This window comes from Camelina sativa, chromosome 5 (assembly GCF_030686135.1).
Source record: "Camelina sativa cultivar CO46 ecotype springtype chromosome 5, ASM3068613v1".
Lineage (NCBI taxonomy): Eukaryota > Viridiplantae > Streptophyta > Magnoliopsida > Brassicales > Brassicaceae > Camelina > Camelina sativa.
In genome coordinates, this window is record NC_141884.1 from 19,958,697 (window position 1) to 19,975,116 (window position 16,420).

The window sequence follows — 16,420 nt, forward strand, 5'->3', positions numbered from 1 at the left end:
TACTACTACATTGATGCTAGTCATGTTTATGTCGAAGAAAACTGTAGAGTTAAGATTTATTAGAAAGACTTTGGTACGGATGCATTGGTACCATGATGTCTATATTTCAGAGTTATGTTTGGACATGTCAGGTTTACAACTACGGTTCGCAAAAAAGAAAGTCAGCCAGAAGATGCTGCAAGCAAATCGTAACAGAGAGAAATCAAATATGAAGTTGGACAATAACCAATTCGTACAATTGGTTAGCGAGTAAGGCTACTCTTCGGAAAGCATCGTCAATCTCCCTTCTGCTGTATTTTTCTCATTGTATACATCTGTGTATGTAAAAATTGTGTTCCAATAATTCTGTATAATGTCTGTAATTTTCTCTAAAATTAATGAAAGTTTGATTTACCGAAAAAAAAAAAAAAAAAAAATATGCATGTCTTTTCAATTAATATTGTTACTTAAATATAAAATAGAGAGTTCATGCTTTACCATTTAGTACTACATATGGTCTAAACCGGCGCAAGTTATATTGCTGCCTGAAGCAAAAAAAAAAATTTCCATCGCTAAACAAAGAAAACAAAATATTTTTATTAAAAATGCACTAGATGGAATCGAACCCGTCAACTTTTACTCGTTTTATGGAAGTTTATACCACTGTACCACACAAGTCTTCAATGAAATGATGCCCCTAAATTAAATTATAACTATCTGCTGCCTAAAGTCCTAGCTTTACCAGCTTTAGCTCCGGGCCGAGACTAATTGTGTGTGGTGATGCAAAATTTACAAATGTCACACTCTGAAAAAATGGGTTGGGAAATTTTTTTTTTTTTTTTTTCAACCAAACATTTAAATAAATTAAAAGGTGACTCCCAAGTTGGTTGCCCAAATTGGAAGAGAAAAATTTACAAAAGTAATTTCAGAAACTAAAGATCTAGAAGAACGGGCTAGGCAGTCTGCTCGCGCGTTTGACATCCTCAGGTTGGGAAATCTTTTTTTGCAAGTAGTATATGGAGATTTCATATACCGTATATAAAAAGGTGTAAAATCCTCGGAACCATATCATATATTTGAGACAGAGGAGTAACTAGTACGTTAGGTGTGCCGCCACGACCGAGCTCGAGCTTTGTTACTAAATTCTTTTGACTTAATTTTGTGGAAGCTGAAAATATAAAACAAAAATATCGATCTTTATGACTAAATGAATTCAAAACGTATAAACGTATAAACGTATAAATAAATTCTCGATAATAGTTTCCGTCATAACTTTTCAGGATCACCCATTAATTAAATTGTGAGTGTGATAAAGCATGCAAGAGCAATTTCTTAGTGCTGTCCCAAGGGTTATTGGTGTACTACCCAAAATATAAGACTAAATTCGAAAAGAACAAAAACTTAGAGGGGCTGTAGTTCAATTAAAATGAGAATTAATATTATGTCTGGATTCTTATCTTTATGTTAATTCATAAAGTACACTTCCAGACAAAACAAAAACTAAAGGGTTCTTCTTTTTTGTTCATAAACGGAAGTAGCGATGTCAGATGATTTACTAGGTACGACGAATCCAAACTCTATATATCGATCTAAAAAGGATCTATATATAAAAATCGGCGGATCAAGCCCTAATTTCGAATTTTGTTGTTTTTTTTTTTCTGGTCGTTTCTCTCAGAGAGGACTATCATGGAAATACCAGCGTATTTAAAATACGTGCCTGGTACTGAGCCTGAGGATGTGTATATTCCTTATATAAGACGTGATGAAAACGAAGAGCCTAATCTCTCGCCTGAAGAAGAGGAACGCATCATCAAGGAACAAGTCATCGAGAGCTAGGTTAGGGTTCTTCTTTATTCAGTTGTCTTTTATGATTGATTTTTTTTTTCATTCTTTGAAAACATATAGTGTTATATTCTTGGTTAGAAAATATTATTGTATGTTTTTGATTTGTGGGGAGTCTAGTGCGAGTAATCTGATCTTCTCTACTTGAAAAATGCTATTGTTAATTTTTTTGTGGGGGACTCTTTGGTTTATCATATAGGGTTTCGACATTGACTTCAAGTAGTTCCGCTGTCTTTTTAATTACCGACCTCTTAATTTCGATGATAACAATGAGTACGTCATGGTATAAGAGGATATCTACAAGATATGTAAATATATCATAATCATATGTGATTTGTAAATATTCTATAGGATCTCACTAGTTAGGAAAGTAGGTTAAATCACATTCCTATATATATTTGTATATTGTAACATTATTCTTATGAGAGTCAATATACTATTTCCTATACATTAAGGTGTTCTTCTCTCATCAACCTTCAACATGGTATCAGAGTAGGTTTGTTTCCGAGTTTTGATCTAACAATCAAACTCGTTCTTTTTATTTTCTGTTAAGCTAAGTGCTTCCTCAATTCAAGTTCATCATGAACCTCTGGATCCAAGCTATCAAGCTTCTTTTTATTTAGATTTAAGCCATCGAGCTTCTTTTTATTCAAGTCTACCATCTTAGACCTCTGAATCTAAACTATTATGCTTCTTCTTATTCCTCCTTTTATCTTTCAATTTTCTGTTTTATATTAAAAAAAAAAATCGTTTCGTCATTCAAAGTTTTTATGAGCCTCTGGATCAAGCCATAGTGCTTCTTTAAATTAACTAAAAAAAAAAAAACCATCTTATTTTCCTGTTTCAATCCATGGATGCTTTTTGGAAATTTTATTTGTTTCAATTTTTTTTTTTTTTTTAAAAACTGCTTTTATCATTTAAAAAAAAAACCCAAAAAAAAAAGAAAAAAAAAAAGAAAAAAAATGTCATCGGCAGATTCATCGGCAGATCCATCACACCTTCATCTGCACCGCATCAGATCTATCACTATCATCGAGCCATCTCATGATGTCACCAACGCAAGATCTTTAATCTCCGTTTTGACCCATCGTATCATCGTCAACAACAATACGAGCAATGCTCCTCACTTTCTTGAAGTCTTTACCTATGCCTAATAATCCAAATCAATCTCAAGACGCTAATTCCGTGATTTCTCATTAATCCCCTTGAGATTGAGGGGAGATATCTACAAGATATGTAAATATATTATAATCATATGAATGATTTGTAAATATTATATAGGATCTCACTAGTTAGGAAAGTAGGTTAAATCACATTCCTATATATATGTTTGTATATTGTAACATTATTCTTATGAGAGTCAATATACTATTTCCTATACACTAAGGTGTTCTTCTCTCATCAACCTTCAACACATGGAACCCGAAACCACCAGAGAGTTAATGTACCGGCTGTCTCGGGAATCTCTTGAGAGATACAATGAAAGGGAGGTCGAATACTAACTGTAGTCTCTTTGTTTAATAAAGATGTGCTTGTTCTCTCGTTTACGATTGGTTTACCCTTAATTTGTTTCAAAAACACAGGATACAACATATGAATTTGTCGAGGCTATCAAAGCCAATTTTTACGCGACTGGTGCTGCTTCGGTAATGTATTTCATTACCTTTGAAGGTATGGATCCTTCTAATGGTCAGCCAAAACATTTCCGAGCTAGAGTCTGCTATTATTATCACTGTCCGCCCTTGTACATCTCATGCTATCCCACACCTGAGAAAAAAGGTACTCCATTATTTTCTTTTCTTTTCCTTTTGTCTTTCCTAATAGACAGCTTTTGGACCAGTCATTGGTTTATTTGGATTATTTTGGCAGTTCAACCCAATGAAATTGCAGTGAAAGAAGGTGTCAAGAAAACAAGGTATATGAATGAAAATATCTATCTAAATTATAAAACGTCTTGTTTGTTTTGATGAGTCTATTCGTTTAACTTTTAGGGGGTTTTCACTTTGCTGAATGTTTCTTGTTTTTTTTTTTACATTGATTGATATCTTCAGACTGATAGAGGAGCTATCGAATGTCTAAAACTGGGTGGTGCTGAGGCAAGCACTGCTGTGATAATTGACCGAGTCTCGTTATATAACCGAGACATGTACTAATTTTATTGTTTGCCTTGTTCGCTTCCTCTCTTTAGATCTGTTTGTTGTTCAAACTTTTAACTAGAGTTCAGAACTTCAGATTCTATGTGTTTCACACACTTTCATTAAAGAAAACTTTTAAATAGTGACTAGCGAGTGATAAAATATAGTACATAGTAGAGGATATATATATATTATGTGAGACTACGGTGCACATATATAGTAACACATTCCTATCTATACAACCCAAAACAATAACAAATTACTACGGAAGCGAAAGACTCGAACAAGATTTATCAACTAACTTTTCAAGAAGGCATTCTTACTAGTCAAATTCAGTCAAACCAGATCGTCTTTCACAACAACAGAATGCATTCTAATAATTTAACCTCATAACATCTCTGACATCAGTGAGCTCTCGCAATGGAGATTCAGTTCTGTTTTTCATTGGATTTCATCTGTTTCTCGTTCACGTTTTTGAAACACGATCACTAGTGCACAAAGCTCAAATCCTTCCACTGAACCTACTTTTATGAATATGTTTTTAATTTTATGAATGGACTGAAACTAATAACTTAATTATTATACGACACATTAATTAATCAATAGTCACACATGCATCTTATATAAATACTAGAAAGTAGCCCACGCGATGCGTGGGTTATGTATGCATTATTAATTTGCGATGCGTGGGTTATGTATGCATTATTAATTTGAAATAAAAGATGAAGTTTCTATTCAACTCTATATGAAATGTACATGTAATTGTTACTATATGTATTGAAAATTAATTTTTATAATATTATGGTTTAACTACAATATTTTTATAAATATTTGTTATATGATGCTTCATAAAAGAATCATTTTGATAGAGAAAAAAGTTAAAGTACACACAATATTGTTGAAAATATTTAAACAATATGTTACTATAATAATATGACCATTGTTTTAGTTACCGCAAAATCAATTTAATTTAGCATTTCCGTTAAGTAATTAAGATAAATTATATTTATTTACACTTTTTTTTTTGGAAAAAAACTGATAAGTAGTCTAAAAATAAAATTGTAAGACCTTATTATATAATTACTTTGATAGATAATCTAATGTTGTTCTATATATTAATTTTACTTTTATAATCTAAAAGTAATACTTAACAACAAATAATTTTAAAAGAAATACTTTCTCTTGTAATCCATTTTAAATAATATCCTTATATATATGCAAAGTAACTAAATTTTAAACCCTAAACTCCAAATACTAAACATACTAAACATTATCATACTAAACATTATCTCTCAATCACTCTTGAATTAACTTGCCTCAACTTTTTATGTTTTGTGAATGATTTCATAAATAAAACATTTAACTTTTATAGATTTTATACTATGGAGTATTGATGTACCATTTTTTGCTTTTCTTACAATTCACTTTACCTCTGTATAATAAACTTTTATTTTGCTCGGTCCAAACGTTTGAAGTCCCTTTGATATGCCTCCATCTTCATGGATAGTGATTCTCCACAATCTGGCCAATATTGTAATATGAATCAAAATCCCTTTCATCCAACAAAATGAAAATGTTGCCACAAATCATATTCCAGCCTTCTTTCCATTTATCATTGGATTTTTTTTTAACATATAATCGACAAGGCCTGATTCATATCCAGTCCCTACTAAGAGAGATAACACGACTTAGTAGAATCGAGCTCCTGTGGGATCGGTCGCAGAGGTGGTACTGTAAGCACTTGACTAAAAACACTTCCCATCATTTAAAATTTTTAAAATTATATGGGACTGTATTAAATGGTTATATTAGACAATACTCCCTCTATTCCAGATTAATCCATATTTTAGGATTTTCAAACATATTAAAAAAACATATTAAAAACCGAATTTACTTGCATTATTTTTTGTGATTAATGAATTTCAACCAATAATATTCAGTTTTTTTTTTGAAGTTTACAATTTGTTATTAATTACTTATTAAAAATATCTAGAAAACCTAAAAATTGTTTTTTTTGTGTAACATTTGTTTTTCTCTAGAAAATGGATTAATAAGGAATGGATGGAGTAGATTTTAGTGAGAAAAATTATATTGTGACTATTATAATATACATATTATTTGATGGCTTTAAAACATAATAAAATTTGTGGTCTAAGGTTGTTTAGTCTGCTTGTCCTCCGGAACTGGTTTGGCTCCTTTCTCGATAAGATGTTAAAACAAACACATAAACTTAAAATAAAGACGTTTAACTAATTCTCAGGAAAGTTAAAATAATGTCTACATATATAAAAACCAAGAGCAAAATTTTTATTAAAAAGTAAATAAAGGAATTTAGATTAAAATTTAGTTAATCATTTTTTTTTAAGATATCCATTGATTCCATTCCATGGCTTCTATATAATATAGTTTTGCTAGTTTCACTAAGCTATAAATCTACAAAAATAAAAATAATAAATAACATGTGAAATTGTAATTTGATCGTTAACAAATTTGGTTAAGAAAATGGGAAACAAAATTATTTTACAAAATGTACCTTGTCAATGCATCTATGTAACTATTCTACCAATAATAAAATGCATTTACGTAACTATAAAAGTTGGAAAAGACTTGGCCATGTTTTTCACTCTTCTTTTCATCTGTGAAACACAGAACACATGAACTATATCTTGATTATGGAGAGAAAGAGTAAATATATTTTGGTTAATTATAAGGACCCATTGCTAGACATCAAACCTTTGTTTGGATCATCGAGGATTGGAGAAGGGTACCATCATAATCAAGAAACATGACGATCTGTTTTCCTTTTGCAGCGTTGATGATATATGTTATAATAGGTCTAGAATTTGAGAGTAAATTTGAGTCCAAGTATTTAAGTAAATGTCTGATAGATGTTACTCTTAGATTCAAAATATTTTATTAACAGTTACAAATTTGGGAATTAGGGTATTTCATAACAGTTATATTTTCCTAACTTTACATAACACGGTGACATTTGGCAGCGTATATTTTCGACACATGTCCTCACTTCTCAATTATTAATTTATTTTTCTCAAAACTACATACATTATTTTTCATATTCACTATATTTAAATGATATTTTTGTACTAAAAAATATATTGACATTTATATATGTAATGTTCTTTTAGTCATTATATATAGATATCATTTATCAATATCTTATATAATTACCATAACATTAAAATTTTGCAAATAAAAAAGAATTAAATATTAATATTATAATTTTGGACAAAATAAATTTCCAATTATTAATGATTTAATATTAATATCATAATTTCAGAAAAATATAATGTGATGGTTATTAAACTCTTTACTAATTTTAAGCTATAATAATATTATAATATTCTTTGAGGAAAAAAAAATAATATTATAATATTATAATAATTATTTGTTGAAAAAAAAATTATAATATTTGCTTCACTTTTTTGTGCCAAAAGATCAAATCAATTTATCATAATATAATTTAAAGATATAAAACAACATGATATTTTATTTTTCTTTAATAGTAATCATTAATACAATTTATTGCATATTAATTCTTTAAAATGTAACTCCAATGATATTTGAAAAAATATTAAAACAAATCTTTCATCATATGAATACACTTTAATGTATTAACTGTAATACAATTTGTGTTTTAATATTTGTTAATATTTTATTAACAGTTACTCTCTTTAATGCATGGTAAAAGCAATTTGTAACCCACTACATGATATTAAATATTAAATTTTAATATATTTTCCATATAAGAAATAATCAAACTTAATGATTTAATTAATACTATTTTAATATGTCACTTACAATTTTCTAATAAAATAAATAGATAGAAAATCAAGAAAGTCAACATATATGAAAATCTTCTTATAAATATATATATATATATATATATATATATATATATTATGATTTGAACATGAGAACAATTCTGAAATGCTCTTGACAAGATCGATTTTATGTTGATATGTGTATTGATATGAAAGAAGAAGCTATTGTTGTGTAATTTATCATAATTTAATAGGATTTTAGTGGAAGTATGGAACTGACTAACTTTATTGTCTACTCAATGAAAGAAAATATTATATGATTTTAAAACATGTGAAAATTAAGGTTTATAAAATTACATTAAGGCTTAATCATAATCATATATTTAAACAATTTCATTTCTCATCCAATATATGATTTTTATTATGATATTTTCTTTTCTTATAAAATAGTGTGTGTTTTTTTACTTTAAGGATGAAGGAAAAATTAAATAAAATGTAAGAAAAATGCTTAAAGTAGATGTATCAAATATCAGTTATTTATTAGTAAATGTTATAGAATATTATATTTTTTATCATATACATAATGTGAGATTTTATTATAAAATAATCTGATTTTGTTTGACAAAAGAATTTAAGATATAAAAGTGGATTTAAAAATATATGTCAATTGTACCAACATTAGGAAGAGAACTATGACTATTTGGAATTGAAAATGATATAAATTTGTTAAACAATAAAATGGAAATAAAGAATGACATGTGTCGGTAAAAGTGTGTGTTTTTTTACTTTAAGGATGAAGGACAAATTAAATAAAATGTAAGAAAAATGTTTAAAGTAGATGTATCAAATATCAGTTATTTATTAGTAAATGTTATAGAATATTACATTTTTTCATATCATACATAATATGAGATTTTATTATAAAATAATCTGATTTTGTTTGACAAAAGAATTTAAGATATAAAAGTGGATTTAAAAATATATGTCAATTGTACCAACATTAGGAAGAGAACTATGACTATATGGAATTGAAAATGATATAAATTTGTTAAATAATAAAATGGAAATAAAGGATGACATGTGTCGGTAAAAGAGAATGCCAAATATCGCAATGTGAGTAAAAATTAGAAAAAACCTTCTCTTATTATATAATATATTAGAAGGTAAGGTTTCTCTCCTCAAATTATTACACACCCTATTATCATCTTTTATAGGTTACCAAGTGTCTTGAGGTAAAACAAAACAAAACAAAAATACATAAAACAAAGTGCGAAATAGAAGATTTTCATTTCGTTTTATAAATTATATTTGTTGCAACGTGCTGCACCACATGGAAGACAATTCCTTAGTAATGAGCCAGCAGATTTCTCACCCTTCCACGTCAAATACTCAAAATTATTGAGACCTTTTGAGTAAGTCCTTCGTATATTGCTCCTCTAGACTCTACTTAATTCATTATAGTTACTCATTTTCACTGAATATAGATTTGTCTGTCCTTTGACAAAAATATATAGATTTGTCTGTTGGCAGAGATTGGAAGGAATATACATTATAACAAGTATCAGTAGAGACAACACTGTGGACGACTTTTCTGCCCAAATGATAATAAATAATCCAATAATGGAATTCTAAATATCTACAAGGTTACATGTGTTATGTTATGTGTACGAACAAGTGCGTTGTTCTTAATAAGTTTGTAGAAATATCTAAAAGACTAGTGGAGTAAGCCGTTTACGGAGACCCGACACATGCAACACATATGCATATTTTGATTCTTATCTCCTTATTGTAGCATTTTATTTTTCTTGTAGGATTTGACTTTTCTAATTCCCCCCTTCTCGTTTTCTATAAATAGAGGCCATGCAGTGTAACATTTTACTCATCACTTGGTTTTAACATACTAAGAGAGTTATAAGAGAAGTTGAGAGAAAAAAAATGGCTTCCAAGGCTTTGATTCTGTTAGGTCTATTTGCAATTCTTCTCGTCGTCTCCGAAGTGTCTGCGGGTAGGTAAAAGTTCTTTTAATACATTTCAGTCAACTTCTTCCTTTGGGAGGCTAGTAACAAAAAATATATATTACGCTTATGGTGCTAATATAACTTGATCTCATCCAATTATTATTTGAGTCAAAACATACTTCACTTAATTATGTTGTGGATTTCTAGTCCAATTTAGATTGTTTATACAAATTTTATATAGAACTTATATATAGTTAATGTTGTAAAGCTTTTTAATTATAGAAGGAGGACTTCCCAATTTATATGTATATTTGAAGTTAAAATACAAAGTTTGAAATCAGGAAGAGGAATGCACATTTCCACGTGCTAACCATTATCAAGCCAGAGAGTGAGGAAACCGTGCACCCTGATGGTCATGGTGGTGAATACAACAGAGGAGGAGGAGGAGGAGGATATTGTAGAGAATGTATCATACTTGTATTAAGGGTATTTATGTACATTAGTAATCCTTAGTTACCCCTCTCCTATCTCACTATATATAGTTTTTATAGCTTAGACGAGCCTTGGTTCATTTATGTTTTCGTGTGTATATATATGTATATGATTTGCTTGTTGTCTGAGCCTTAGGTGATCTTGACTACTTTATTGTAAATACTGAATTGGAGAAGCGTTGTCTGTAGTTAATATGTTTGTTAACATGCCTTTGTCTTCACTGCTTGTTGTTGAGCTTTCAGTTTAAGCCTTTTAGATTTTATTGTTTAAAGATTTGATTTTTGTGACAGCACACGTTTTGTTTCAGTGACTGAAATATTATTTATGTAGTGAGTTATGTGTATACCTTTTAAGGGCCAGAGAGATACATGGAAGGTGAACACATTACACATTCCCGCATAGACAGTCTATCTTCTCAAGTTGGAATTCTTTTTGAAGTGCAAAGAAGGAAAAGAAAGCTAAGCGCTTTCTATGCGGTTAGGTATCGTTGCTTAGTTACACTGTGATTCTCTTTTAAAATATGTAACGTGACCATATTTCCTGTGAATTAGCTCTTCTCTTTGTACCACTCCTTCTTGCTACTCGATCTCATTTTCCGAAGAAGGTATATATATGTGGTGCATTCATTTAGTTCTTTAATTCACTATCAATCTTTTTGATCTTAAGTTAGCTCTCGCAACTCCTAGATATCTCTTACATCCGTTGCATTCTAAACTTGGTTTTGTATAGCTTGCATTGGGAAAATTTCCCATCAGCTTGGGATATTAATTTGAGATAATATTTTCCTGATTTCAACCATTTTCATATATCATGATGATTGTCTTTGTTATGTCTTATGGAAACTTTTTTTTGAATTAAGATTAACTTGCTCGATATTGAATGATTGGACGGGGCTTAGCAACATGAGTTCTGTTTAATTTTCTGCTGGGACTTGAGACTTACAAAGTTACAACAATGATATATATGTCAATCCTACATTCCTACTGTCTCGAAACTAGTTGGACTATTGGATTTAGATTTACAGTTTCATATTATGCTAAAACAAAAACGGGATCAATGGAACAAAATGAATCCAACAAGGCATTTTTACAGCGACATTCACAACGAAAGGTCTTCTAGTTTGTCCTCTTGAGAACAATTCTGGAGAGCTCCTGATAGACCAACTTCATGTCCGGCCTCTCTGGTGCCGGTGAGATACAGCTCACAGCAACCTGTAAGACATCAGTGAGAACTCCAGAGGAATTCCTTGAAACCTGTGACTCAATAATGGATGGATCAAAACACTCAGCAGCACGGTTTTGTCCCACAAGCAGTAGAACCCATTCAGTGAGTTCAACAACCCCTGGATCACTGCAAACTATATCTCCTGAAACCTTTCCTGTTAGAAGCTCTAACAAAATGACCCCAAAGGCATACACATCGCTTTTCAGAGAAGGGTATAGTTTACTCAAGCTGGCAAACTCTGGAGGGCAGTAGCCGAGAGCAGCTGCATTCAAGACTTGCTCTGATGTGGCTTCTGGTGTGATTAACCGGTGAAAACTGTAATCTGTTAGGTGTGCAGTGAGTTCAGGAGGTTTTAGGAGAACATTGGTTGATTTTAGATTCCCGTGTGGAATTGCTTCCTCGTTGTGCAAGTAACTAAGACAACTGGCTATGTCAAGAGTAATTTTAAGACGGTTTTCCAGCAACAATGGTGGGAGGTTTAGCAGTCCAGCCTCTGCAGACAACAACAGAGAATGAGTAAATCATCTTTGATATATATAGTCATGTAGGAGAATTCATGTTTCAAGTGAAAAAAGCAATCAAGATTCTACTACAAAGTGATATGCAAGTCTTTACCTTGGAGATAGAAAGCTAAACAGGGTGCATCCATGTATTTTGATATGATGAGCTTCTCGTGTTCTTTCGGGCCCCAGTAGTAAGCCTGAAGAGAAACGAGATTTGGGTGATTGATGTTCCCAAGTTTCTTTATCTCCCTTGCAAATTCCTTTTTACCTTTAGCAGTCCCTTCTCTTAACCATTTGACCGCTAATACAGAATCAGAATTAAGTACTGCTCTGTACAGAGTTCCATGACAGCTCCTTCCGATAGCTTCAGCCGGAGCACAAGACAGTTCCTCTGCTGTAAGCTTAAGAGAACTGTCGAAAATATACAGGTTCCCATCCAGTTTCACAGAAGTTTGTTGAGACCTAGGATTTGGTGAATTCTGGATATTAGACAGCGATGAAGTTGAAGAAGACACCAGGGAAACTTTGGATGACAAGCTTTCATCTTTTCGTGTTGATTTAGGGTGAAGCTCTTCGGTATGTTCTTTTAGAAATGATGGAGAATTCTCAGAGTCACTATACTGGGAAAAACGTGAAGAAGAAACCGGTAGCTTGGCCTTAATTGAGGGCGTAGAAGTAGTAGAAGACGAAGATTCATTTTCATGTACACTGTTCTTTTCTGCAATCACATTGGAAGGAGAAAGTTCAGTTTTTGGAATAATGCTCTTTTCTCCAGTGACATCTGATTTCTCTTCATCATGTTGCTTTCTCAACATAAAATGAAACATTGCACAAACAAGAGCAAGTAGAGCAGCACCCACGACCAAGCCTATGATCAGGGCTGCCTTTACAGATGACTTCATATGATACCCATGCTTCCGTATGGTTACATCTGCTTTATGTTCTGGTGTTTCTGAAGAAATGGGGACATTCACTAAGGCATTCCCTGGATGAAACGCTGAATCAGGAAACCGTCTAAGATTCTCCGGGACATTTCCAGAGAGATTATTGGCAGAGACAATGAATACCTTTAAGCTGTCTGGCAGGCCATCAGGGATCTGCCCTACAAAGTTGTTATAAGAAAGGTCGAGCGATACCAAATTGCGGAAGCGAGTTAGTTCCTCTGAGAGAACTCCACCTAAGGAGTTATGTGACAGACCAATATTAGTCAAGCTCAGGTCTGCCGCAGTATTTGCATCCTGAAGAGGAAGTGAACCAGAGAAATTATTGTTTGACAGGTTGAGATCTATCAACTTTGCAGATATCAACAGATTACTTGGCAGAAAGCCGCTAAGCTGGTTGTGACTAAGATCAATCAGTTTCAGTTCAGGATAGGTTCCTAAAATAAATGGTAGTACGCCCCGCAACATATTGTTAGCAACCTCGAGTGAAGTCAGCCTCAAGAATTGAGAAGTTTGACCAGGTAGTGTTCCAGTGAGTGAGTTTGAACTCAACCGAATAACTTCTACAGAATCCCCCCAATCCTGTATCCTTGACAAGTCTCCTGAAATATTATTGTTACTCAGATCCACAATGGCACAATGCCCTACCTTTAGAGGTAAGGATCCCGATAGTCTATTTGAAGACAAATTAAGTTTCTCTAGTGTTGAAGAGGTTATACTTCCAATAGGACCTGCCACGAATACTCCCAGTTAAGAAGATTTGCAAAGAAAGTCTTGAAAATAAGAGAACCAAAGGGTATGGATATACATAGAGATTTTACCTTCAAGTTGATTGAGGCTAAGATCTAGCTCCGTCAAGACGGTTGAACTCTCTTGTAGAAGGCCTGGTGGTAAAGAAGCCGACAACTGATTATCTTGTAGCCGAAGAATCTTGAGAGAGACAACAAAATTGAAGACAGGAACAGAACCAGACAATTGATTACTGCTAGCATCAAACACCTCTAAGCTATCGAAAAATGGAATACCATCATGAGCAAATAGCTCCCCTACCAAAGAATTCCCACTAACGTTCAAATAACGAATCGAGGAAACAAAGCTTGACTTTGCGAGTCCCAAATCAAGCGAACCGGAGAAGTTATTCCTGCTTATATCTACATACTCCACACTGTTTAGCTGAGAAAACAGACTCATCACTTCCCCAGCGAAACTATTGCCTTGCAAATCAAGGTACTTCAACTTCTCAAGACTAACAAACCCAGAAGGAATCACTCCTCCCAAGTAGTTGTTACTAGATAGGTTTACAAACACCAGGTTCCTCAAATTCTCAATTCCAGAAGGTAGTGAGCCACTGAACAAGTTACCAGATACATCCAAATACTTAAGAGACTTAAACGAACCAATGTTGGAGAGAGTTCCAGCAAACTGATTATTCGAAATCGACAAGTTCTGAAGCATTCTGAGACCAACAATGACTGGGAAACTGAAATTCCCAAGCAGACCTAAACCATTCAAATCAATGGAAGTAACATCTCCGCTACTACAAGTAACCCCGTACCAGTTTAAAGGACACCTATCAGAGGATAAAGCTTTAGGATCCCATGAAGTAAGAACTTTACCAAAAGGGTCACTCTGAAAACCTTTCTTGAGCTCCAAAAGAGCTTCAAAGTCGGAAAAACCTGAAACGCTTATAATCATCACTAACAGTAATATCATCGAACATATTATCTGCATGACTTCAAAAAACAGAGCAGTTCAACTCAGAAAAACCCAAACCCGAGTTCTCTAAACAAGGAATCTAAGAGTCAGAAGAACCCACATTCTCAATTTCTCATCAGCTTTGATAAAAGGAAGAGATAAAACAGACACAGAGCTTCGAAATTGAGTAAAGGAACGAACTTTAAACCCACCATGGGCAACTTAAAAGCTCTGAATTGGAGAGAAGAGAAGAAAAAAAGAAAAGAGAGACCCAGACGAACGTTCCCGTGGGGAAGAAGAAGACGAAGAAGAAAGAAGGAATCTTAGAGAATGTGTGTTCTTTTGTTTTTGGCCTCTGTAGGGCGCTTCAATCAAGAAGCGTAATCAATGGAGGAGATAGATGAAGACAGAAGAAGTAGGTAAGGTTCTTTAATTTTTTTTTTTTTTTTGCAGCACTCGTTTTATATTATTCGCACTTCTATGTTGATTTGTCTTCTTTTTCTTTGGGTGTGTTTTTCTGGGAACTACTAAATTTGAAGATGCTCTAATGTTGGTTGTGTAATTTGTCGCAGATGATGTGTTTAGTTCCAAAAATTCACTTTTAGCAGTCTAGGTAAATAAAAAATTAGACAGTTGCATCTTGATCTGAACAAATCTGTATTTTACAAAGAGTACATGGCTGATTTGTGTCCCATGTACGAACTAGTTGGTGTGTAAGGCTTTATGTATGTGATGGTTCCCTAAAGAACTTTAAAACCGTAGGTCATGTATGAGAGAAATGAGTAAAGAACTATGGTGGATATGCCGTGTCAAACTGAATCAAAGTTTAAACTTTCTGGATTTTGACCTTAAAAATGAAAAACTGAAAACTATATCGAAAACAAAACAAAACCACCATCGGCCGTTTTTACGAATTTGATATGTAATTATCCGGTGGTGGTTGTATACACAACAAACTTCATACCTCATTCGATGTAATAAAATATGATGTTTACTATGCTCACACTTCTATATAAATCTCATACTACAGTTCATTATTTTCAAACTTCATACCTCATTTCATCGTTACAAATTTTAGTAGTAGTTTTGCTCTCCTTTAACATACATATTCTCCAATTTTGTCCAATTTAAAGGTAAATATTAAATTTCTATAAAACAAAAATTAAATTTGTTTAAAACTTAAATTACAATTATAAGTATAGCTCTATATCTATGTGTTATATAAATTTAAAAATATAAATAATTACTAAAACAGATCATTGTTACTTATAATATATACTTTAACCATATATATACCTATTTTCCCCATCATATATATATATATATACATATATATGTATTTGAAGTAATAATTTGTTTCATGTTTTAATTATTATAACAATAAGTATATTTAGTGCATTTATAATTCATATATATATTTTAAAAAAATTTAAAAATTAAACTGCATTAACATAAAATAACATATTATGTAAAAATTATATTTAAATTTTATAATTTTAGTTTAGAAATATTGATTCGTTTTCACTATTCAAATATACATGCTCTCAGCAGAGACAACATATCAAGGTAAATTTAAAATAAATTTTATTATTTTAACCACATTTAAAAGGTTGAATTTAATCAAATTTTAACATTTTAGACTTAAAATTTTAATATGTTTGTTTGTAATTAGTTGTTTTAAATTTAATACTATACAACAAACCGTTAGTAAACTATTTTGTTCGAGAAATTAAATATAATATTCTTTAGTCTATTTTGAACTTTCCACTTATTTATCAACAAATTTTTCATACAAAAATCAAAAATTGTTTTTCTGATAAATGTATTTAAAAAAAAAAACTAGAAACAATGCAAGATACTATATCATTT

General features: G+C 31.7%; 2 protein-coding genes and 1 long non-coding RNA gene across 4 annotated transcripts; 2 read left to right on the plus strand and 1 right to left on the minus strand.

The window, feature by feature from the left end:
- Positions 1-1,442: 1,442 nt before the first annotated feature.
- On the plus strand, positions 1,443-2,034 carry LOC104789293 (uncharacterized). Its single transcript, XR_015558533.1, has 2 exons — positions 1,443-1,538; positions 1,655-2,034. It is a non-coding gene; the product is annotated as an uncharacterized LOC104789293 (long non-coding RNA).
- A 7,224-nt stretch (positions 2,035-9,258) lies between these two features.
- LOC147944058 (glycine-rich protein 3 short isoform-like) lies at positions 9,259-10,311 on the plus strand. The gene is made up of 2 exons (XM_087512440.1): positions 9,259-9,747; positions 10,038-10,311. The coding sequence occupies exons 1-2, from the start codon at positions 9,674-9,676 to the stop codon at positions 10,207-10,209; spliced, it is 246 nt and encodes an 81-aa protein (XP_087368566.1). The 5' UTR covers positions 9,259-9,673; the 3' UTR covers positions 10,210-10,311.
- Positions 10,312-11,082: 771 nt separating this feature from the next.
- On the minus strand, positions 11,083-15,107 carry LOC104787026 (putative inactive receptor kinase At5g10020). 2 transcript variants are annotated; one of them, XM_019245949.2, is made up of 4 exons: positions 13,678-15,092; positions 12,184-13,587; positions 12,028-12,112; positions 11,099-11,905 (listed from the first exon to the last, which is right to left on the minus strand). In XM_019245949.2, exons 1-4 carry the CDS (start codon positions 14,585-14,587, stop codon positions 11,857-11,859), a joined length of 2,448 nt encoding a protein of 815 aa, XP_019101494.2. In that variant the 5' UTR covers positions 14,588-15,092; the 3' UTR covers positions 11,099-11,856. The 2 variants fall into 2 exon arrangements, with proteins under 2 accessions (XP_010510820.2, XP_019101494.2); XM_010512518.2 differs by having other exon boundaries at positions 11,083-11,905; positions 12,028-13,587; positions 13,678-15,107.
- Between the last annotated feature and the right edge of the window lie 1,313 nt (positions 15,108-16,420).